Source organism: Eumetopias jubatus, unplaced genomic scaffold (assembly GCF_037043125.1).
Source record: "Eumetopias jubatus isolate StellerSeaLion01/CBP00866 unplaced genomic scaffold, mEumJub1_p1.0 scaffold_9, whole genome shotgun sequence".
In the NCBI taxonomy this organism is placed as follows: Eukaryota; Metazoa; Chordata; class Mammalia; order Carnivora; family Otariidae; genus Eumetopias; species Eumetopias jubatus.
This window is the reverse complement of record NW_028274815.1, coordinates 112,405,118-112,429,666: the sequence shown is the minus strand read 5'-3', so window position 1 is coordinate 112,429,666 and position 24,549 is coordinate 112,405,118. Positions and strand designations below refer to the sequence as shown.

At 45.9% G+C, this 24,549-nt stretch overlaps 1 protein-coding gene and 1 pseudogene across 2 annotated transcripts in view; both read right to left on the bottom strand.

Annotated features, from left to right (window-relative positions):
* Positions 1-24,549, bottom strand: part of LOC114220730 (signal-regulatory protein beta-1-like) — a 96,463-nt pseudogene that overhangs the window by 5,274 nt on the left and 66,640 nt on the right. The window contains exons 6-8 of the transcript XR_015768990.1: positions 7,520-7,840; positions 6,592-6,929; positions 1,328-1,435 (exon numbers count right to left, since the gene is read on the bottom strand). The product of XR_015768990.1 is annotated as a signal-regulatory protein beta-1-like (transcript). The remainder of the gene's footprint in view (positions 1-1,327; positions 1,436-6,591; positions 6,930-7,519; positions 7,841-24,549) is intronic.
* Positions 7,835-14,702, bottom strand: LOC148163587 (signal-regulatory protein beta-1-like). The gene is made up of 4 exons (XM_088026734.1): positions 14,583-14,702; positions 14,033-14,267; positions 11,074-11,427; positions 7,835-9,980 (listed from the first exon to the last, which is right to left on the bottom strand). The coding sequence occupies exons 1-4, from the start codon at positions 14,646-14,648 to the stop codon at positions 9,907-9,909; spliced, it is 729 nt and encodes a 242-aa protein (XP_087882860.1). The 5' UTR covers positions 14,649-14,702; the 3' UTR covers positions 7,835-9,906.

The window sequence follows — 24,549 nt, the reverse complement described above, 5'->3', positions numbered from 1 at the left end:
ATTACCTGTCTGTCTAAGACTCCACCTCCAACTCCAATCACACTGGATATTACATTTCAACACATGAACGTTGGAGAGACACAAATATTCAGTCCAGAAGAAATACCCTTAGTTTTTACCCCATGTCCCTTTCTGTTCCAGAATTCCATGGAGGATACCACATTACATTTTTTTGTCATGTCTCTTTAGGCTCCTCTCAGCTGTGAGAGCTTCTTGGACTTTCCTTGTTGGTGATGGCCTGACAGTTTTGAGAAGTGCTGCTCAAGTATATCATGGATTGTCCCTCACTGCAATTTGTTAGATGCTTTTCTCATAAGCAGACTGGGGTGATGGGCTTGGGGAGGAAGGTCACAGAGGAAAAGTGCTGTTTTCATCACATTAATCCAGGATACACGCTGTGGCCGTGGTTTGTGACTATTGGTGAACTCGTGATCACCTGGCTGAACTGTATTTTTCAGTTGTCCCCTCTGTAGTTACTCCTTTTTCTTCCTTTCCATTCTGTCTTCTTTGGAGGGTAGTTACCACAAGTGACTGCACTCCAGGAGTAGGCAGTTAGGCTCCCCCTCTGAGGGTGAAGTATCTACATAAATCATTTGGGACTTTTCTGTACAGGACATTTTTTTCTTCTCAGTTTATTAATTTATTCAGTTATTTGCTTATATCAATATGGGCTCAAAGATATTTATTTTATATGTGCGGTTATCATCAGTCTTAGTCATTCATGCAGTTATAACAAAATATCCCAGACTGGGTGGCCAAGAAACAAAAGAAAGTTCTTGCTCATAGTTGTGGAGGCTAGAGTCTGAGATCATGGAGCCATCCTGTTGGGGAGAGAGCCCTCTACAGATTTCTCATTGTGTCCTCATGTGGTCAAAGTGGGGAGCCCTGGGGGGGCTCTTCTGTAAGGGCTAATCCCACTCATGAAGGTGGAGCACTCATGACCTGCTCCTAAACGTGGACTCCTTGTGCTTGAAGGAGTCCAGTACTCAAATAATTTAGAGATGGTCTCCAAGGGTTCCTCGCACTCAGCTGCCTCTCATTCAGCCCCTCTGCCCACTTCCTTCCCAGAATCCCTTAGACTCTGTGCACAGTCTTTGACAGTCTTTGACCCCACCCACCTCTTATAGGCTAAAGCCCCCCTCCCCACATACCTCAGGGAGGTGGGATTCCTGAGACTCCTGAGGATAAGGGAGGTTATCAAAGGAGGTGTGTCACATGCTCTTTACTCCAGTTGGGCACTGACTTTGTGTGACCTGTGGGCTGACTTTTCCTGACCTTGCTCCCTCTGGGACTGACCTTGGCCTGTCCTCCCTGACCCACAACTTACAGTCAGGCCCTTGCTTCTTGTGGGCATAGATGGCAGAGATAGTGATGAGCAGCAGTAGCTTTGGGCCCAGGGTGACAGCCACCAGGAGTGGAGTAGATAGCCTTGGGTCTGGAAAAGAATGGACACAGGCACCATGAGAGGGGTCACCCAGGAGTCCATTCCCTGGGACCTCAACGTACTCTCTCTGAAGCAACTCAAGCTTATCAATGCTCTGAAGCTCATGAATCTCTTCCCCTGTACTCAGTCTCAAGGCAGGTTTGGGGTAAGAAGTTCTTCATCTCACTCACCACTTCTTTACTGCCAGGGGTCCTTTTGGGGGAAAAGATGGGGAGGATGAGCACTCAGTAACATGTAACTTTGGTTTACTGAATTGGTCCTCACACCCATGGGGCAGGTCTATACCCTCTTTCTGAGGAGGGAACAGGCTCATAGTTTACAGAGGGTCAAAAGATGAGGTAGTTCAGACCCAGGGAAATTCCTCATTGCTGTCCTGCAGGATGACTCTGAGACCTTGTCTTTGGACCAAGACAAATCCAAACTCTGTGGGTCATAGGGACAAATGTCAGCCTGGCCTCAAGTGGAGTGAGAACAGGTGTCATGGTCAGTGAGAGGCAAGGCTGCCCTGCTTTGCTCCATGCACAGGGCTTAAAGACTCCATGTACAGAGGTGAGGAGGGAGGCTTCAGGATGACCTGACCTGAGGAGACCTGCTGGCTGGACAACACCATGGGGAGACAAGGAAATGGGGTCTAATGCTCAGGAGGGTTTCAAACACCATCCAGCCCACCTGGACTCCAGGGCCAATATCAGCTGACATCGTTTGTTGGATATAGAGGTTGGATCTGTAAATACACCTTCAGATACTTTGACTTTCTGCAATGACCCATTTTTGCTTTTATATTTGAATAAATAAATTCAAATAAAATTTGGAAATATATGGAGTAATCTTAAAGGAAGGAGCAGAGACCTCACCATATTTGCCCCTGGCCTGCTGGAGGATGGCAAGTCTCAGCTGGGTGGACCCCCGCCCGGACTTTCTCTCAGTTCAAAGAGCTGTATTGTCCACATTTGCACCTGCTTCGAGAAGGCAACCTACAGTAGAGGGCTGGAAGAAGTGGGGGTACAAAGGCTAAGTCAATCTTCTCCATTTAAAACAACTCACGAAGAGCATCGGCTCCCCAGTTCTCTGTCCGAGGTTGAGTCTTGCTGGGCTGCATTGTGTTCAAAATCTCCCTTTACCAATTCTGCCTCCTTCCCCCTCTCACACATGTGGATCACACAGCGCCCCAGAGTGAGCTTTCCCCTTCTCATATCATCTGAGAGTCCGCTTCCCAAGTCACCTGATGTGTGGAGTTTGTCTGGGTGGGGTCTGGAAAGTCAGCTCTAATGGGCACTTTTGGAGCAGCGTCTTTATCAGTTGGCTGGCCAAGAGGCCCCCAGCCCTGGGAGGAGGTAGAGCAGGGTAGGTGCCAGCTTGCCCTGCTCTTGTCACTGCTGAAACCTCACCATGGTGACTTGCAAAGGAGTAAGCAGAGGAGGGACGTACCCTGGCATTCTGGAAATGAGTTGGTAAGTGTAAGAACTATGGGTTTGGTTGGCTGTTGCTGGGCATTAATCCTTCGGAGAAAGACAATGCAAAGTGAAGACTGACTGATCACACATGGAAAGGTTATGTATGAAAGTCAGAGGACTTCTGGGCAACAGTGCAGACTGTTACCTCCTAGACGGGAGCGAAGAAAAAGCCGAGGACACAGTTGGGTCCAACGAAATCATGAAGTATCAGTGCTACAGAGAGGACTGAATTCTCAGCTACACTGCATCTGCTCCACCAGAATAGAACCCTGATGGGGAAATATGGGAGATAGATTCTGAGATGTAGGATAGGGACATTGGGCCCGAGGCTTTCAAAGCCCTCCGGGCACTAATGGGCTGCTGAGGACAACAGACAGCTTAGATACTCATCTCCAAATACGACCTCTCAACCCAAAGGAGAAACAATAAAAGGAAAATAAATTCTATGGAAAACTGGCTCTCAGTAGTCCTTGAAGAGCAATGCCCAAACTGCAAAATCTCTGGGAGACAAAGGATAATAATCTCCAAATCCAAAAGCACATTCCTTACTCCATTCCCCTCCCACCTTCACCAACCATAGGAAAGGGCAGGAGAAAAAGACAGGTAGCCAAGGAGCTTGAGAATTACTTGGAAATCCCACTGTCGATATTAAATCAAGCTTAATTTAGAAAATTTGGAAACGTGTCCTGAAGATCAGGACACAAATCATAGGAAGGGGTTTCAGGGTATGCCTAACTTAAGTGGTTTGGCCCAGGACCCCCAGAGTCTGTGAATATGTGGCACCTTACATGGCAGGAGGGCCTGTATGGTAATTAGCTAGGGTCTAGAGTGGGTCATTATCCTGGACTTTCTGAGTGGAGCCAATTTAATGACAGAGACTCTCCCCAGGGAAGGAGGGAGGCAGGACAGCGGGAGCCGGAGGCATGATGATCACAGCAGAGGTCAGAGGGTGTGGGGCCCTTGGCCAAGGGGTGGGGCTGCCTCTAGGAGCTGGAGCAGCAAGGACACACACTCTCCCCCAGAGTCCCTAGAAGGAACTCGGACCTACCACCCCAGTTTAGACTTTCATGTCTAGTGATGGATGGAATGAATGTGTGTTGCTTTAAACCACTAAGCATGTCCTAATTATTACAACAGCAAGAGGAACCTAATACAAGGAGGCAGGGAAATTTTAAAAGGATAGGTGTGAATAAAAGAGACAGGCACGATTTAGAATGCATGACTTCAGGGGTAAAAGTCAAAAAGAAGGAAAAGGTGCTGTTTCAAAGTTGAGTGGTGAGGGGGAGAAGGAAAAATGGAGGAGGCAAACTTGGGGTCCTGAAAGAAGAACAAGAAAGTTCAGTGGCCTCAGAACTGCTGTCCCAGGGTCCAAACCAGACAACCATCCCCAAGTCCCAGTAACATACGTGGTCATGCTATACTGAGAGAAGGGAGCTCTTTTAAGCTAGAAGTATTGTGAAACACCTCAATACCATAAACATGTAGAAAAAGATGTGCACCATTATGCCAGACCCACTGGATCCAGAAGGGATGGCAGTGGTTGGTGCCCTGGAATGCCCAGGGGAGGCTGTGACATCCTGGCACAGCAGGATCACATAGGCATCCTGCACATAGCTCCAGCTGCCAACCCAGACAACCCTAAAATCTATTCTCAGCCTTAGCACATGGGAAGATTGCTAGTTCAGGCATCCTGGAAGCACCAGAGGTAATGGCTATGGTCTGAGTCCCAGTGAAAGTTCAAAGACTAAACACCAAACCCAAACTCGTCCATAGGAGAATGTGTGGACTCGTCTCTCCCTGCTCTCCTGGCTCAGTACAAGCCCACCCCTGGAAATCACATGAGGTCCACGCATGGAGGAATCTGAAAGGTGGAAGAGGAAGGCAGGTGGGCTACGTCCTTCCATACTGGAGGAAGAACACACACCATGTGTCCTGGCTCCACACTCCTGACTCCCAAGGACAGAAGGAGGCCCAGTCATGGCATTCGAACAAAAAAAAGTCTAGATTCAATAACCTTTGTTCCATTTCAAAAAGTGAGGAGGAGCAAAATAAACTGAAAGCAAGCAGAAAGAAAGAAAAAAGAGGAGAAAAAGCAAAGGAATTAAAAACAAACAATAGAGAAAATCACTGAAACAAACATGGGTTTTTTGAAAGCACGGAGAAATTTGGAAAACTTCTAGCAGTTGTGACGATGAAAAAAATGAGAACTGACACATTTCCAGTATCAGGAATAAAATGGGATATCACTGAAAACCCTACAGACATCACAAAGATAACCAGGTAATATTAGGAGCAGCTCTATGTGCAGAAATTTGACAACTCAGAGAAAAAGGACCCAATTTCTCAAAGGCACAGCCTACCACAAGCATCCGATATGAAATGAGGAATTTGAGTAGCCCTCGCTATTCAGATTCTTTTCAAATGAAAAAACGAATGGTGGAGATGCAGGTGTTCCACAGGGAAATTCCTTTAAGCACTCACAGGTGAATTAAAACCAAGTTAGGTCCAAAAATAAAGTTAATAGAAGAAGCTTTGAAAAATCGGAATATATACTCCATTTTAGATGATATTAGGAATTGTTAATTTTACTGAGTGTAAATTATTAATTTACACTAACTAAAATTACTAATTTTACTAAGAATTTTACTGAGTGTAAATTGTTAATTTACACTAAGAGTGTAATAGTATTGGTTTTATAGAAAAAATAATGTCATTAATCACATGACCACAAATTGTCGACTCCATTTGAAACTGGAAGTGCATCCATGACTAAGCCATTATTAGACACAATTATGCAACTTCTGCATACTCCTAGTTTTAGAGAGAAATCGTTCATTTTCACCTTCCCCTCTCTATTGTCCCAGCCAGCAGGGACATGAACACTCGTTGACCCAGTGTTGATCCAGCCATGAGGACTATGTCATAGGGCATGCTAGAAGGAACATGGGCCTTTGAAATAATTTCTGGAACAAAGACTCCTGGAACACTGGCTTGACCTCCTCCTGATGTTACATGAGAGAAATAAGGAATGTTTTGGTTGCAGAAAGGGGACTCCATACTTCCTTGGTACCGTCCCCTGCTGCTATAATTTACACATGCTTTTTGGGTTTTTTGTTTGTTTTGTTTTGTTTTTGTACAGGTTGCTGGTCCGTCTTCAGGGACTCAATTTTCCCTAGACTAGCTTAGCTCAGCAAGTGGCGTAAGGGCAGGATATCATCACCATCTGTCCCTCATTGCTCCCTGAGTCCCTTCTGTAAAATTCCAGGTCACAGGGTTGGTTAAGCAGGAAAGGAGACCAGCAATGAACTGGAATTGGCATAAAGTAAATGTGCTGTGAACGATCATGAATATTGCCAGTCTGCTGTCACAAATAAAGGGAGAAAGGAGACCCCAGGTGTGACCATACACGGTCACCCAGGAGCCTGGTTAAGACTCAAAACTCCAGGTCCTCAGGGTGCCTTCCAAAATTTCAGAGTGGCAGGTATAGATATTTACTGGGGTGATGATGGAAAGGTCTAGAAGGGATAGACCATGCTCAGGTGAGAAAGAACAGGAGGAGGGGGTGGCTGGCCAGACGTGGTGACTTAATCACTGTAAAATTTGACTTTATATCTACAGACCTCTAGACTACTTTTAGTGTTAAAAAAAAAGATAAAATTTAAAGTGCCAGGGCAGTCGACATTGAGGTCTCACCGTGGGTTTTATGGGTTTCCTGGTCCTTCTGGTGGCAGAGGCCACGAGGATATGGTTTTTGGTGACCGCAGGCTGCCCGTCAGGCTGCACCTGGCAGGTGAACACCACATCTTCCCTGTGGGCGGATGAGTTCACCGGGAGCCAGCTCGTCCGGTTAAAGGTCCCCTCCTTGTTCTCTGTGAGGTTCGAGGCCGTCGACGCCATTTCTGTTCGGGACACGTTTCCGTTCTCCTAGCAGGTCAGCTGTAGGCGCTGGGGGTAGAACTTCTTCACTTGGCAAGTGACCTTCACCTGGTCCCCTGCCACGGGTTCCTGGGAAACCTCCAAGGTGGGCGGAACTGAAAGAGCACAGAGCAGAAGCTCTGACCTCATGGAACAGACCGACCACGGGGGAGGGGCTCGAGAACTCAGCTCCCCCCACACAGCAAGGGAATCACCCAGAACAGGGCTAGGCATGCAGCTGGTGCTCAAACACTGAGGGTATTCTTCGCATATGATTGAAATCTTAAGCACAGTGCCCAGCACACAGTAGGTGCTCAAGGACTGGTAGCTCCTATTAGGGTAAGAATGAGTGAAATCAAGATACTCAGCCCGTGGCATGCAGCGGGAATAGAATAATTAGCAAAATAAATGACATCACCAAGCACACGGTGGCGTGGATTACAGCAGGTGCTCAATAATTGGAATTGCTTTGGTAAAGTAAATGGCCTACCCAGCACAGTGCTTGGCACATGATAGGTGTTCACCCCCCAGCTGCCATGAAAAACCATCGGAGGGGACCATACATCTAGGTGCAGGGTGACTGGGAGGGTCTGTCAGGAGTCAGACTCCAGGCAATGGAAGGCCTGGGACAGAGAGTGGGGGGAGGGGCAGGCTCGGAGACTTGGGGGCCAGACCCGGGCTTGGGCTGGGGGTGAGGGGCATCTACCTCGGAGGACCTCAGACAAGTTGGCAGTCCCACGAAGAGAAGGGCCCCCCTGCAGGGTCACGTGGGTCACCTCACAGATGACCTTGGCGTGAACGTCCCCTGGGGCCAGCACCAGTCTGGTTGTGCTGGAGATGCTGTAAGAAGTGCTGTTTCCCTCTGGGTCCACGGTGGTCTGGGAGGCTGCCAGCTCATTCTCATTTTTGAACCATCTCAGGTTGATGCTTCTGGGGGAGAAGCTGTGGGACTTGCAGGAGAAGTTCACTGTCTGCTCAGGCGAGGCCCTGGCCATGGGACCCGACACCATGGGGGGAGAGGGTTTGGCTACAAGAGGAGCATTTATGAACAGTAAGCATGACTGTGGTCATCAGCACTAAGGGTACGTGTGTGACACTGTGGAGAACGCTCCGCCCTTCTGATCGTGTGTGGAGGGCCGTGTCATCTCCTCATCCCACAGAGGAGGACCCGAGGCTCCAGAGCTGAACTCTGAGTCGGGGAGCAGGGCCCAGGTGCAGTTCCAGGCCGGAGTTCAAGTCCCCCTTCTGGTCTCTGCCAGGTGACTTCCCACCGATCTGGGCACAGGAACGACATTTCTGATGGGTCTCACTCTTGGTATCAACCATCCTAGCCGCCTCCCTGCAAACCTCACTGAGTTCAGAGACCCTGTGCAGCAGTCCGTGCAGGGGAAGCAGGGGTGGGTGGGGCAGGACCCCCATGGAAGCCGTGACCAGGCTGCCCAACCCACGGGAGGGGTGGCCTTGGCACCGTGTGGCTCTTCCTCTGTGACATGGGACAGCATGCCTTTCTCCTTCCCGGGGATGCAGGGAGCGGCAAGTAAGAGAATACAAGCAGTTTTGCTTAGAATTTATCACTGAAATGCAGATGGAAAGGAGCAGATGAATCACAAAATGGCTGACAGTAACCTTGGCCTCATTATACTGTTAAAATCCCCCTCGGAATATTCATCCCAACCCTACTCAATAGAGCCTGCTTGCCCCTGTTTAGCATCAGGGCTTTGGAAATTATTCCCTGTGATCCCTTACCTGTACAAATAAAGACAACTTTGTGGGTACCAGTGCTCCCCCTGGGTAGTCTCTGTCTCTACCTCACCAAGGAGGCAACCCACTTTGGTCCAGTTACAAAGGGCCTGCTCCTCAATCCTCACTGCTTCCCAGGGGACTTCCTGTGGCTTCCAACTATTTTCATCCACAACAGAGCAAGTGTCTCACCTTCTGCAGCCTGACAGTGTCCGCCACCCTCTTATTCCCTCTGAGATTCTCCACTGCAAGCACTTATGGGGAGGGGTCACTCAGGGTGCACAGATCTGCTAACTCTGTTACAACAGAGGGAAGATGGGGAGTCCCGAAAGCTGAGTCTAGAATATGCACTCTTGCTCAGGGGACCCAAAACACCCTCCAGGATGTGCCTCCCAGTAATCCTCAGTCTGCAGAGCCAGGAATGGGGTGCCCAGTGTTGCTGGGATTGTCCAGCCCCTCTGTTCTGTCCAGGTTTCCTGCCCCAGGTAGCTCAGTGAAGGAGCAACACCACACATCAGGGAAAGACTCCTGATGCTCTTACATGTGAGGAGCCATGCCCTCCAGGAACAGGGTCAACACTTTACAAGATGTTTGCATATCTGTCTGATCTGGGGGTGCAAAGCTAGCCCACCTCTCCCTGTGAGTCTTCTTAATGCTTACTGCTGAAATATAGAACAATACAAGATTTACAAGAATTTCAAGGACAGGGTTGGAACTTTCTCCCACTTTGGCCAGCACAGTGAGTGTGCAGAGAGCAGGGCTTTGAGCCAGGCTGTGGTTCCCTTCCCTGCTCAGGCCAGATCTGCTGAGCCTCAGTGTCCTCATCTGAGATGGTCCCTCTGACTCCATCCATTCTCATCCAGGGCATCAGCTGTGTGGGCAGCTTGGGGAAGAGGAAGGAGTGTTCTCCTAAGAGGCACAGATCTGCCTGGTGGTGGAGCCCCGTACTAGTGCTGGTGCCCAGGCATGGGAAGTACCATTGGGAACTTCTGTAACACGTGCACAATCAGGATACAGCCACCTTCATGCCTCTGTCCATAGGCTGTGGGGAGATTCAGTCGCTCTTATGTGAGTCAGTCCTGGAATTGCATGAAGCTTTTCTGGGCAGACCCACAACAAATGCCCAACCTCTGGCATCTTCTCCAACCCCGGCTCTCAGAGTAAACAGTGAGCCTGTGCCTCTTCTCACTGTGATTCTTCTGAAGCTGAGAGAAAGGAGACATTGTCCCACCTCCCTGTCCTGCGTGCACACGAAGGGAATGGAATGTAAGCTTCATGAGAGAGGAGCCCTTTTCGGCTTTGTTCCCTGCTGCTTCTCCAGCACACAGAGCAGAGCCTGAACACAGCAGGTGCTCAGTAAGTGCTGAGTAGAGAAGAGTCCACCGCATAGAGGGAGCACTCTCGGGAGGCAAGAGTAAGTTTGGGCCCTGTGGAAAGAGCCAAGATGTCCATCGACAGATGAATGGATAAAGAAGAAGTGGTATATATATATATATATATATATATATATATATACACAATGGAATATTATGCAACCATCAAAAGGAATGAGATCTTGCCATTTGCAACGACGTGGATGGAACTGGAGGGTGTTATGCTGAGTGAAGTAAGTCAATCAGAGAAAGACATGTATCATATGACCTCACTGATATGAGGAATTCTTAATCTCAGGAAACAAACTGAGGGTTGCTGGAGTGGTGGGGGGTGGGAGAGATGGGGTGGCTGGGTGATAGACATTGGGGAGGGTATGTGCTATGGTGAATGCTGTGAATTGTGCAAGACTGTTGAATCACAGATCTGTACTTCTGAAACAAATAATGAAATATATGATAAGAAAAAAAAAAGAAGCTAGTAGGAGGGGAAGAATGAAGGGGGGGAAATCGGAGGGGGAGACCAACCATGAGAGACGATGGACTCTGAAAAACAAACTGATGGTTCTAGAGGGGAGGGGGGTGGGGGGATTGGTTACCCTGGTGATTGGTATTAAAGAGGGCATGTACTGCGTAGAGCACTGGGTGTTATGCACAAACAATGAATCATGGAACACTAGTTCCAAAACTAATGATGTAATGTATGGTGATTAACATAACGATAAAAAATACAATAAATAAATAAATAAATAACTCATACACACAAAAAAACACTAATGATGTAATGTATGGTGATTAATGTAACAATAAAAAATTTAAAGAAAGAGTAAGTTTGGACCATACGACTGGGCAAGTCACTCAAACTATTAGTCCCTCATCCCTGGACAGGAGGGCTGCTCAGGACTGGAAAAGGTAACAGTAGTGGAGCCCTCAGACTGGAGTTCTAGATTTTCCCACTGTTTTCCAGCCCTGTGACCTTGAACAAATAGCATGATCTCCCCAGGCCTCAACTCCCTGATCTGTGGAAGGGGCTGAAGTCAGGGGCACTCACCTCAGAACCTGATCCTTAGCTGTTGCTCAGACAATGGAGGGCAATCTTACTGACTTGCTGTCACAACCAGGGGACAAAGGAGGACCAGGCCATACTCACTGCTCACTATGAGTTGAGTGCCTGGTCCAGACTTAAACTCCACATCAGGGGTCCCTATCTGAAACTTCACACAGTAGTAGGTTCCGGCGTCTGCTGGGGTGATGTAACTGATGCGGATGGAAAAGTCCGAGTTGTTTCTCTTTGTGGTGTCTGAAACATTTGTCACTCGCGGGTAGTGGCCCCCTCTGGAACTGAAGATTAACTCCCGGGCTGGCCCTGTTCCCCTGAACCACTCAACCGGCCCAGTGGGGAGCAGGGAGGTCAGGCTGCAGTGCAGAGTAGCTGTCTGTCCAGCTGCGAGAGACACTGACTTCTCAGGCTGGATCACCTGCAGCTCCGTCTCACCTGCCACACCTGGAGGGAAAACAAAGATCATCCTGACGTGATCCTGGATGTCTCCTCACGTGTGTATCCACAGCTCACTGACTGAGTGCACATCGTGAGCGGGCCGTGACCTCAGCACATTGCACGTACGTGGCATGCAGCCCTCACCACGAGCCTGTAACGTGAGACCGTATCACAAATGAGGATGAAGACACGGAGACACTCAGTGATGTGGCACAGAGCAGGTTTGACTTTGCAGTTGGATTTCCCACCTTGGCGACTAGCCAGTGTCTGGAGACATCAAGAAATATGAAATCATTCCTTCTTACTTGAAGTCCTAAAACCCAGGCAGGGATTTAAGTCAGAGGAGCAGACTGCTGTGGCACAACTCATACACCCAGTGTTCTTTTCCATTTCTTGAGTACTTCTCATGGAGAAAATCTGTGGTTCACCCTTGCAGAGTGTGAGCTGGTAAAACCCATGCTCTTAGTATTATTTGAAACCAACCATGCCTCCTCAGGAGAGCACGTGCTATTATTACAGGCAGAAGAAGATTGGGGTCAGCAAGCTGAACTGCTAAGACAAAAATGGGAAGAAATAAGAATGCACCATGGAGGGAGAAATGGAGGGAACATGGGAGGGAAGAGGTCAGAGGGATCAGAGAGTCAAGAGGAGCCAAGGCAAGAGGAAAACTCTACCATTTGACTTTTTTCTTAGATAGAAGTAAACCTGTCACAGTAACATGTCCTAAACCGAACTCAGTTTCCCACACATGCTTGCATAACTCAGCTGAGGCACCTCTATTTTCCCAGATGCTTAGGTCCCAACGCTTGGGTGCCTTTCTTTCCCACCTCAAGTCCTATGCACCAGGACACCTAAGGGCTCCCCTGCTGCATGCACCCACAATCTGACCGCTTTCCCGTTCCTCCTGGCTGCTGTCTTGGTGCATTTCCTCATTTGCTTGGATGCAATGAGCTCTTGAGTGCTCTAGCTGCTTCTGTCTATGCCCTGTGGTACTCCATTCTCAAACAAATGCTAGAATACTCTAAAACTCACACCAGATCATGTCACTTCTGTCTTCCAAACCTTGCAATAGTCACCATTTCATTCAGAATAAAAGCCCAGATCCTTGAGCAGAGCAAGAGGATTCTACTTTCATGCTGTGCAGGAAGGCTCTTCCAAGACCCAGAATATCACATGGCTCACTCCCCCACCTTCTTACAATCTTTGCTCAATTCTACCTTCTCAATGGTGCCCACCCAGGCTGCCCGTTCAAATACGACTTACCATGAAGATTCTCTCATTGTCATATCCAGCTGTACTGTCATGTGTTTTCATTCACACTCCTCACTTTCTGTATTCTGTGTTATTTACTGATTTGTTGTGTCTATTGTTTCCTGTCCTTTCCTCCACTATGATGGGACTCCTATGAGGGCAACTACTTTGCCTCTTTTATTCATCAATATGCCCTACGTTCATGTAACAGTACTTGTCCCCTAGTAGGTATATAGTTAATATTTGTATAATGTCTGAATTGCCCAATGTGACCCCTATCTGACACCAGGAAGTCTATTTTCGGTGGAGAAATTCTCAGGACATTATATCAGAAGCTGAGTTTCCCACATTGATGACTTGGAGGAAAGAAACAGTTGCATATACCCAGAAAGCAGAGTCACCTGAGAAAACAAAGTACAAACATTCTTCACCACACCAAACCCTTCCCCACACTGATTAGAAGATCTGCAGAAATCTCATGGGATGGAGGTGGGGCCCTAGGGTTTGAAAAGAGCAATGGTTGGACCTGTGAGATCCAGAATCAGACTGCCTCAGTTCAAATCCTAACTCTACCATTTATACTGAGTAACCTTGGACCTTTCTGTGCCTCCTTTTCTTATCTGTAAGGTAGGGGTGACAAGAATGTCAACCTTGGATGCAAAGATCACATGACATAGTGGACATAGGCATTTCCAGGTGTGTGTGGCACATGGTGAATGCTCAGGAATTTAGAAAGTTATCACTCATGAGATTTCCTGAGGCATGGAAATATCAGTGGACACTAGATGATTGGGATCGTGGTATGCATATGGATATAATTATAGATACAGATCACACAGACAGGAGTCTCCGAATTTTTATTCCTTTCTTTCCCTGCCCACTTGAGTACTGCATGGAAGGATCTCTAAGGTAGTAATGCACAAGATTCTATGCGTTTTACCAAGAGAGAAATTTGTTTAACTTAAGAGCTTGGTAGAGGGTGAGAGGTAGGTTTAGAGAATTAAAAAAGAGGGTGAGTACTTGAGAGACAGGGAACCAAACATCGGTTCAATGTGCATCTCACATAGACTGGATGTGATATGAGGAGAAAAAACAAAGTGTTTTCAAAAATCCCATGTGTGTGGGCACATGCATGGGTGTACCCTTCCCTATGCCCACTCCTATGCGTGCACGCACGCACACACACACACACACACACACGTAAGTTCATTCCCTGTTTATGTAAAGTGTAGCCTAGCATGCTAGTATACAGATTGTTTTGAGGATTAAGTGAAATTATAACACATGTTAAACTTCAGTAACAATTTTGGCATATTGGAAACATCCAGCACATCATTAATAAAAGTTTGTGAGTACACACAGCACAAGTGGAACTCAGGAGACCTCTGAGTGTGATTAGTGATGGCTATTCTTCTGTTGGCCTCCCTGTGTTTTCTGATGTTTCTGCAATTAGCCCCCACTGAGGAGCCAAGCAGCATAAGATGGGGAACGGAATGAACCGTTGAGTTGAGTGGCCTGGACAGGAATCCCAGCTGCTCCACTGACTCAAGTAGGTGACACTGGGCTGGTTCCTCTCTCCTCCTCAGTTTCCCCATCTGCAAATCAGGAGTACAGTCTGAGCTATCAGGCAAGGATGTTGTGAATATTAGATCAAAGAACAGACACAAAGTTGTCACTGTTACCAATTGCATCGACTATTTGGATGCTTCTGGTAACCAGCTGCAGGTGATGGATCCATAGAGGAAATGCTCAGATCCCTGACTTCATGCTCTCAGATGATACCCAGTCCGTGGCCTTCTGTGGACGGTCTGGGTAGCACACCTGTGCTTACCTGGAGGCCCTAAATATCCAAGGGTGGGGGAAGGTCAAGGGGGCAGGGAATGGGGAGTCTCCCCCAAGGCAATGCTTACCTGTGATTCCCACAGCAGAGCCAGCAGCAGGTAAGGAAGGCAGGGCCTGGAGGTGGGGACCAACATTGTGGAGGACTGTGGATCCTGCTCTCTGCAAATGTGTGCGCTGAGGAGATGGGACCTCTGTTCTGTGGAGAAGAAAACTCCGCCCCTCCTGTGATATAAGAGGAAGAGTCCATGATGCGGTGACGTGGCTGTGGGGCAGCAATCTGCTTCTGGATTGTGAAACAGAAGTCAGGCAGAGAAGGCCTCACATGGTGAGAAGGGCCTCTTCTTACCTTTTTTTTAAATTTATTTTTTATTATTAAGTTATGTAGTCACCATACAGTATATCATTAATTTTTGATGCAGTGTTCCATGATTCATTGTTTATAACACCCAGTGCTCCATGCAGTACAGGCCCTCCTTAATACCCATCACCAGGCTAACCCATCCCCCACGCCCCTCCCCTCTAACACCCTCAGTTTGTTTCCCAGAGTCCATAGTCTCTCATGGTTCATCTCCCCCTCTGGTTTCCCCCCTTTTCTATTTCCCTTCCTTCTCCTAATGTCCTCCATGCTATTTTTTATGTTCCACAAAAAAGTGAAACCATATGATAATTGGTTTTCTCTGCTTGACTTATTTCACTTAACATAATCTCCTCTAGTTCCATCCATGTTGATGCAAAAGTTGGGTATAAATCTTTGATGGCTGAGTAATATTCCATTGTATATATGGACCACTTCTTTATGCATTCATCTGTTGAGGGGCATCTCGGCTCTTTCCACAGTTTGGCTATTGTGGACATTGCTGCTATGAACATTGGGTGCATGTGGCCGTTCTTTTCACTACTTCTATATCTTTGGGGTAAATGCCCAGTAGTGCAATTGCTGGGCCATAGGGTAGCTCTATTTTTAACTTTTTGAGGAACCTGCACACTGTTTTTCAGAGTGGCTGTATCAACCAATTGTGTAAGAGGGTTCCCCTTTCTCCACAACCTCTCCAACGTTTGTTATTTCTTGCCTTGTCAATTTTTACCATTCTGACTGGTATAAGGTGTTATCTCAGTGTGGTTATCATTTGAATTTCCGTGATGGATAATGATGAACATTTTTCATATGCCTGTTAGCCATTTCTTGTCTTCTTTGGAGAAGTGTCTGTTCATGTTTTCTGCCCATTTTTGGACTTGATTATTTGTTTTTTGGGTGTTGAGTTTGAGATGTTCTTTCTAGATCTTGGATATCAGCCCTTTATCTGTAGTGTCATTTGCAAATATCTTCTCCCATTCCGTGGGTTGCCTCTTTGTTTTGTTGACTGTTTCCTTTGCTGTGCAGAAACTTTTGATCTCAATGAAGTTCCAAAAGTTCATTTTGCTTTTCTTTCCCTTGCCTTTGGAGACGTGTCTTGAAAGAAGTTGCTGTGGCCGATGTCAAAGAGGTTACTGCCTATGTTCTCCTCTAGGATTTTGATGGATTCCTGTCTCACATTGAGGTCTTTCATCCATTAGATTTTAAGCTAAAGACTGTAGTTAGAGATACAGAAGGACACTGTATCATTCTTAAAGGGTCTATCCCACAAGGATAGATCCAAGAGGATCTAATAATTGTAAATACTATGTCCCAACATGGCAGCAGCCTACTACACATGCCAACTGTGAACCAAAATAAAGAGCGATATTGATAATAATACATTAATAGTAGAAGACCTCAACACTCCACTCTCAGTAATAGACAGATCATCTAAGCAGAAAATCAACAAAGAAACAAAAGTTTTGAATGACACACTGGACCAGATGGACCTTGTAGATATATACCGAACATTCCACCCTAAAACAACAGAATACTCATTCTTCTAAAGCACACATGGAACTTTCTCCAGAATAGACCACACACTGGGTCACTAATCAGGTCTTAACTGATACCAAAAGGTTGAGATTATCCCTTGCATATTCTCAGACCACAATGCTTTGAAACTGGAACTCAATCACATAAAAAAATTTGGAAGAAATTCCTCTTACGTTTCAGAGAGAGTGGACAGGCCCAGCAGAAATGATGCTTTCTGCACACCCAGGGCCTCTGCTCTTTGCACTGGGCGCTTCTCCCTCTCTTGGGGTCTTCATGGTGATTCTCCACTTGGGAGGCCCAAGCCAAGAAACAGCTGGAATTGGGCCTGTGTCCAACCTCCTGAGCCCAGGACACTTGGTGGTGGTTGGCCTGTGACCTCATTCTGCACCAGCCTCCACCAAAAGCTACTGAGCTGGAGGAAGAAATGGGTTCTTCAGGGCTTAAAACATTTTGAGGTCGAATGAGGTGTGCTCTAGAAATGACTCCCTATTCCAACCCTTTATTGATGGAATGGTAATCTTAGCCCACATGCACAGTGCAGTGTGGACCTCAGAAATTGTATGTGCTTAGGGTGTGTGGTTGGTTCAGTTGGTAGAGTGAGTAACTCTTGATCTTGCGATTGTGAGTTTGGACCCCCAAGTTCGGTGCAGAGATTACTTAAAAAAGAAATAAAATCTTAAAAAAAAGAAGTTGTGTGTGCTTGCCTCCAACAAAAAGCATCATTTCCTCCATTCTTCCAGGAGAGGAAGTGGGTTTTATGTCCCAGAGATCACACTCCCAGGCATTTATCTGAGCAAAATGAAGACCATGGCTTCACACAATCACTGCGTGAATGCGTGAATGTTTAGAGCAGCTTTCTTTGTAATGGGCAAAAATTGGCAACATGCAAAATGCCCAGTGATAAGTGAATGGTTGAACAATCTGGTGCATTCCTACCAGGAAATACTACTCAGCAATAAAAAGGAATAACTATCTGCATGTGCACAACTTGTAAGTTTCCAAAGGCATCATGTGGAGTGAACAAAATCAATCTCAAAATGCCCATACTGTGTATTTCCACTTTCTTTTTTTTTTTTTAAAGATTTTTTTATTTATTTGAGAGAGAGAGAATGAGAGATAGAGAGCACGAGAGGGAAGAGGGTCAGAGGGAGAAGCAGACTCCCTGCTGAGCAGGGAGCCCGATCGGGACTCGATCCCGGGACTCCAGGATCATGACCTGAGCCGAAGGCAGTCGCTTAACCAACTGAGCCACCCAGGCGCCCTGTATTTCCATTTTCACAACATTCTTCAAGTTATAGAGAACAGATTGGCATTCGCCAGAGGCTTGGGTGGTGGGGCTGGGAGTCACTAAGAGAGGCTAGCACAAGGGTAAGCTCTGCACCTGTGAAACTGTTCTTTACCCTGAATATGTTGATGGCTGCACAAAATACACTTGAGCGGATCAATGGAAACAATAACTCGGAATGCTACAAGGTTGAGACACTTGATGTAATAAGCACTGGGTGTTATATGTTACTGGTGAAACACTAAATTCTACCGCTGAAACTCATACTACAGTATATGTGAACTAACTTTAAATAAAGTCTTGAAAGAAAAAAAAGGATTAAGCTATAAAACACAATGTCATTGCCATTATAATGCAGATACTGACTATGATGTTATATAAAATTAAAATATTAAGGTGGTGTGGTAGATATACGTACGTTTGGTGTGGGATCCATAGTAACAAAGCATTGCATCCCCATCATCCAAATTGGGAAGTCAGTGAATAATGCCTATTGGTGAGAAGTCAAGCTGAGACAAAGTAAGCATGCTTTGTGAGATCTGGCAATAGAATCTAGAAGAATCAGTTAAAAATAATCAATTAAAGGAGTGGAAAATGGTTGCCTGTGGGAGATGGAAAATAGAGGGAGGTCGAGAGGCTCCACTTCACAGGCAGAAGTGTGTGCATGTGTAAGTCTAATGAAGGTAAAAACTAATCTAGGTCCTTGAAAAAAGATGGTGGAGGAGTAAGGACCCAATTCCACTGGTCCCCGGAATTGAGCTGGATATCTACCAGACCACTCTGAGCACCCACGAAATCAGCCTGAGCTGTAAGAAGATCTGGATCGCTACAAACAGAATATCGCAGGCGGTTGGTTTCGAGGTACGAAGCTGGGAACTGTGATTCTGCGGGCAGATATCAGAGGATAAATGGCAGTGGGAGGGAGCCTGGCTGTGGGGATCCTACACTGCTGCAGAGCGATAGCTTCCTGCGCTGTGGATGGGGCACAGATTCTTAGATCCCTAGCGGTGGCGAAAGAACTTTAGGGCAGCCCCTGGGGAGGAAACCCTGAGCGGCATGGCCTCACAGTGCGAACTTGGGAGTGGCTGGCGGTTTTAGAAGCACAAAGGGCAGAGACGTGCCCCAACCTGGAGGCAGGACTGAGGATGCTGTGGAGGGGCGCACAACCCAGGACGCTGCAGTTTATAGCAGTATGGACAGAAATGGAGATGGTGTGGCCTGGAGAGCTCACTGAAGAACAGACTGCGGTCTCTCTGCTCAGAGGCAGCGGGTTGGAAACGGTCTCTTCTGCTCTGACTCTCGGAAGAGATGTGGAAACCAGCCAGGGAAAGCCGCCAGAGAACAAAAGCCTCCAAAAACTGGTTCCCACTAAGCCCATCCCCTGCCACAGGGGGCAGGGCAACATCACCCAAACAGGGTTGTCTGAGTAACTGCAGGGCAGGCCCCTCCCCCAGAAGACAGGCTGGGAGAACAAGAGGCCAGCAAGCCTAAGGTCCCAAGAAGACAGGTGCATCTTGCTTGGGTTCTGGTCAATAATTTGGACTCTCAAACACCCATCAACAGAATGACTAGGAGGAGGAACCCCCAAAATAGAAAAGACTCAGAGATTATGACTTATGCAGCAGATTTACAAATGGATGCAGATATAACCAAGATGTCTGAGATGGAATTCAGGCTAGCAATTGTGAAGACAATAGAGTCTCTAAGGGCAGAAATGAAAGCTGAATTGGCAAATTTAAAAATGATATCAATGAGACACATTCTGACTCTAGATTGCACCCGCAGGGGCCCGGGAACCACTTACGGGAAGCCCCGGCAGTTCCCCTGTAAATGACTGCCCTCCAGGCTGCCTGATCTGCCCAAATCTCCTACTAGCCCTCCTAGAGCAAGCCGCCCTGCCACCAAGCCAGAGAGAGACACACAGAGAGAGGGAACACAAACAAGGAGTGGGAGAGGGAGAAGCAGGTTTCCCATGCAGCAAGGAGCCTGATGTAGGGCTTGATCCCAGGACCCTGAGATCATGAACTGAGCTGAAGGCCCCCTTATAGTGAATCAAGGAACCCAATTTCTGACAGTCGGTGGTAGGAGGGACCCAAGAGAGCCCACTTAAGGACAGGATTTGGAGCAGGATCATACAGATGCATGGCAGGCAATGAGGACCCCATTACTGATGATGAGCCTTACTAAATACAGAGAAGACATGAAAACCTGAATACACACAATATGGAAGACAGACACAGTATGTTTAAAAGACTCCTTTTACCCCATGGCTGATGGCATTAATGGCTAAGAGAAAATTGCCACAGACTTATCTGATGCCCGGACTTGTTTCACATCCTGTTTCAAGGAGATGTGTCAACAAAGGCTATAGTTAGGACATTTTTTCTGTGTGGATACATGAAGTGGGTGGTTCGGTTTTGAGCAAATCTGGAAAGGTCATGGTACCTGTCATAATAATTGCAAACACCATATAGTGGGTCTGAAATACAGGTTCTAACACAGGAAATATGCAGGGAGATCATGGATATGCAGGAAACATGCTCCCAGAGACCATGAGTCTCCAGAATGATTCTTCCCAGGCCTCCACAAGCAACCCTCACCACATCACCTACCGGTGGCATTTTCAAGTTTCTGTACTCTCTATTCCTAAAAAGATTCTCTATCATTTTTACAAAGAAATTTAATCACAAACAGAAAAAGTATATAATTTACCTTGTACCTATTCCCCAGCTTCAATAAGGATCGATATGTGGCTATTTCCACCGTTCACATATTATTTTGAAGCAGATACCTGATCACGTAACTGGATCTGCAGATATTCTAGTATATATCTCTAGAAGTTAACAACTTTTTTTAAAAACTTCAAAACCAGTATTACAAATAAAATGAACATTTCCTTAGTAAAAAAACAATGATATCAATGAGATCCAATCTTGTCTAGATAATCTAACAGCTAGGGTAAGTGAGGCAGAAGAATGAATAAGTGACCTGGAAGACAATTTAATAGATAAAAAGGGAAAAGAGGAGGCCAGGTAAAAACAACTCAGAATCCATGAAAATAGAATCAGAGAAATAAGTGACACCATGAAGCGTTTCAATGTCAGAATTATTGGAATCCCGGAGGGAGTGGAGAGAGAGAGAGGACTACAAGATATATTTGAGCAAATCATAGCTGAGAACGTCCCTAATCTGGGGAATGAAACAAACATTCGTGTCCTAGAGGCAGAGAGGACCCCTCCCAAGATCAAGGAAAACAGGTCAACAGCCCGGCATGTAATAGTAAAACTCGCAAATCTTAGAATGAAGGAAACCATCTTAAGGGCAGTTAGGGGCAAGAGATTCCTTACGTACAGAGGGAGGAACATCAGAATAACATCAGGCCTATCCACAGAGACCTGGCAAGCCAGAAAGGCCAGGGGAGACATATTCAGGATAGTAAACGAGAAGAACGTGCAGCCAAGAATACTTTATCCTGCAAGGCTGTCATTTAGAATCGATGGAGAGATGCGGAGCTTCCAAGACCGGCAGAAACTGAAAGAGTATGTGACCCCTAAGCCGGCCCTGCAAGAAATATTAAGGGGGGTTCTATAAAAGGAGAAAGACCCCAAGAGTGATATACAATAGAAATTTACAGGGACAATCTATAAAAACAATGTCTTCACAAGCAACACGATGACAATTAATTCATATCTTTCAATAATCACTCTCAATGTGAATGGCCTAAATGCTCCCATAAAATGGCACAGGGTTGCAGATTGGATAAAAAAAACAGGACCCATCCATACGCTGTCTACAAGAGACTCATTTTGAACCTAAAGATACATCCAGACTGAAAGTGAAGGGATGGAGATCCATCTTCCACGCCAGCAGACCTCAAAAGAAAGCTGGGGTAGTAATTCTTATATCAGACAAATTAGATTTTAAACTAAAGTCTGTAGTTAGAGACACAGAAGGAAACTATATCATTCTTTTTTTTTATTATGTTATGTTAATCACCATACATTACATCATTCATTTTTGATGTAGTGTTCCATGATTCATTGTTTGCATATAACACCCAGTGCTCCATGCAGAACGCGCCCTCCTTATACTCATCACCAGGCTAACGCATCCCCGCTCCCTCCTCCCCTCTAGAACTCTCAGTTTGTTTCTCAGAGTTCATAGTCTCTTATGGTTTGTCTCCCCCTCCGATTTCCCCCCTTCACCCTCCACCCCCGCTATCTTCTTCTCCTTCTCCTTTTTTAAATTTTTTTATTGTTATGTTACTCACCATACATTACATCATCAGTTTTTGATGTAGTGTTCCATGATTCATTTGTGCATAACACCCAGTGCTCCACGCAGAACGTGCCCTCTATAATACCCATCACCAGGCTAACCAATCACCCCAACGCCCTCCCCTCTAGACCCCCCCGGTTTGTTTTTCAGAGTCCATTGTCTCTCATGGTTCGTCTCCCCCTCTGACTTACTACCCTTCATTCTTCCCCTCCTGCTATCTTCTTTTTTTTTTCTTAACATATATTGCATTATTTTTTTCAGAAGTACAGATCTGTGATTCAACAGTCTTGCACAATTCACAGCAATCACCATAGCACATAACCTCCCCAAAGTCTATCACCCAGCCACCCCATCCCTCCCACCCCCCACCACTCCAGCAACCCTCAGTTTGTTTCCTGAGATTTAGAATTCCTCATATCAGTGAGGTCATATGATACATGTCTTTCTCTGATTGACTTATTTCACTCAGCATAACACCCTCCAGTTCCATCCACGTCGTTGTAAATGGCAAGATCTCATTCCTTTTGATGGCTGCATAATATTCTACTGTGTATATATACCACATCTTCTTTATCCATTCATCTGTCGATGGAAGTCTTGGCTCTTTCCACAGTTTGGCTATTGTGGACATTGCTACTATAAACATCGGGGTGCACGTACCCCTTCGGATCCTACATTTGTATCTTTGGGGTAAATACCCAGTAGTGCAATTGCTGGATCCTATGGTAGCTCTATTTTTGACTGTTTGAGGAACCTCCATACTGTTTTCCAGAGTGGCTGCACCAGCTTGCATTCCCACCAACAGTGTAGGAGGGTTCCCCTTTTTCCGCATCCCCGCCAACATCTGTCATTTCCTGACTTGTTAATTTTAGCCATTTTGACTGGTGTGAGGTGGTATCTCATTGAGGTTTTGATTTGAATTTTCCTGATGCCGAGCGAAGTTGAGCACTTTTTCATGTGTCTGTTGGCCATTTGGATGTCTTCTTTGGAAAAATGTCTGTTCATGTCTTCTGCCCATTTCTTGATTGGATTATTTGTTCTTTGGGTGTTGAGTTTGATAAGTTCTTTATAGATTTTGGATACTAGCCCTTTATCTGATCTGTCATTTGCAAATATTTTCTCCCATTCTGTTGGTTGTCTTTTGGTTTTGTGGACTGTTTCTTTTGCTGTGCAAAAGCTTTTTATCTTGATGAAATCCCAATAGTTCATTTTTGCCCTTGCTTCCCTTGCCTTTGGCGATGTTTCTAAGAAGATGTTGCTGCAGCTGAGGTCGAAGAGGTCGCTACATGTGTTCTCCTTTAGGATTTTGATGGACTCCTGTCTCACGTTTAGGTCTTTCAACCATTTGGAGTCTATTTTTGTGTGTGGTGTAAGGAAATGGTCCAGTTTCATTCTTCTGCAGGTGGCTGTCCAATTTTCCCAACACCATTTGTTGAAGAGACTGTCTTTTTGCCGTTGGACATTCTTTCTTGCTTTCTCAAAGATAAGTTGACCATAGAGTTGAGGGTCCGTTTCTGGGCTCTTGATTCTGTTCCATTGATCTATGTGTCTGTTTTTGTGCCAGGATATACTGTCTTGATGATGACAGCTTTGTAATAGAGCTGAAAGTCCGGAATTGTGATGTCGCCAGCTTTGCTTTTCTTTTTCAATATTCCTCTGGCTATTCGGGGTCTCTTCTGGTTCCATACAAATTTTAGGAGTATTTGTTCCATTTCTTTGAAAAAATTGGGTGGTATTTTGATGGGGATTGCACTGAATGTGTAGATTGCTCTAGGTAGCATTGACATCTTCACAATGTTTGTTCTTCCAATCCATGAGCATGGAACGTTTTTCCTTTTCTTTGTGTCTTCTTCAATTTCTTTCATGAGTATTTTATAGTTTTCTGAGTACAGATCCATTGCCTCTTTGGTTAAATTTATTCCTAGGTATCTTATGGTTTTGGATGCAATTGTAAATGGGATCGACTCCTTGATTTGTCTCTCTTCTGTCTTGTTGTTGGTGTATAGGAATGCCACTGATTTCTGTGCACTGATTTTATATCCTGCTACACTACTGAATTCCTGTATGAGTTCTAGCAGTTTTGGGGTTGAGTCCTTTGGGTTTTCCACGTACACTATCATATCATCTGCAAAGAGTGAGAGTTTGACTTCCTCTTAGCTGATGTGGATACCTTTGATTTCTTTTTGTAGTCTGATTGCTGTGGCTAGGACTTCTAATACTATGTTGAATAGCAGTGGTGAGAGTGGACATCCCTGCCATGTTCCTGACCTTAGGGGAAAAGCTCTCAACTTTTCCCCATTGAGAATGATATTTGCTGTAGGTTTTTCATAGATGGCTTTTATGATATTGAGTATGTACCCTCTATCCCTATACTCTGAAGAGTTTTGATAAAGAAAGGATGCTGTACTTTGCAAATGCTTTTTCTGCATCTATTGAGAGGATCATATGATTCTTGTTCTTTCTTTTGTTAATGTATTGTATCACGTTGATTGATTTGCGGATGTTGAACCAACCTTGCATCCTAGGGATAAATCCCACTTGGTCATGGTGAATAATCCTTTTAATGTACTGTTGGATTCTA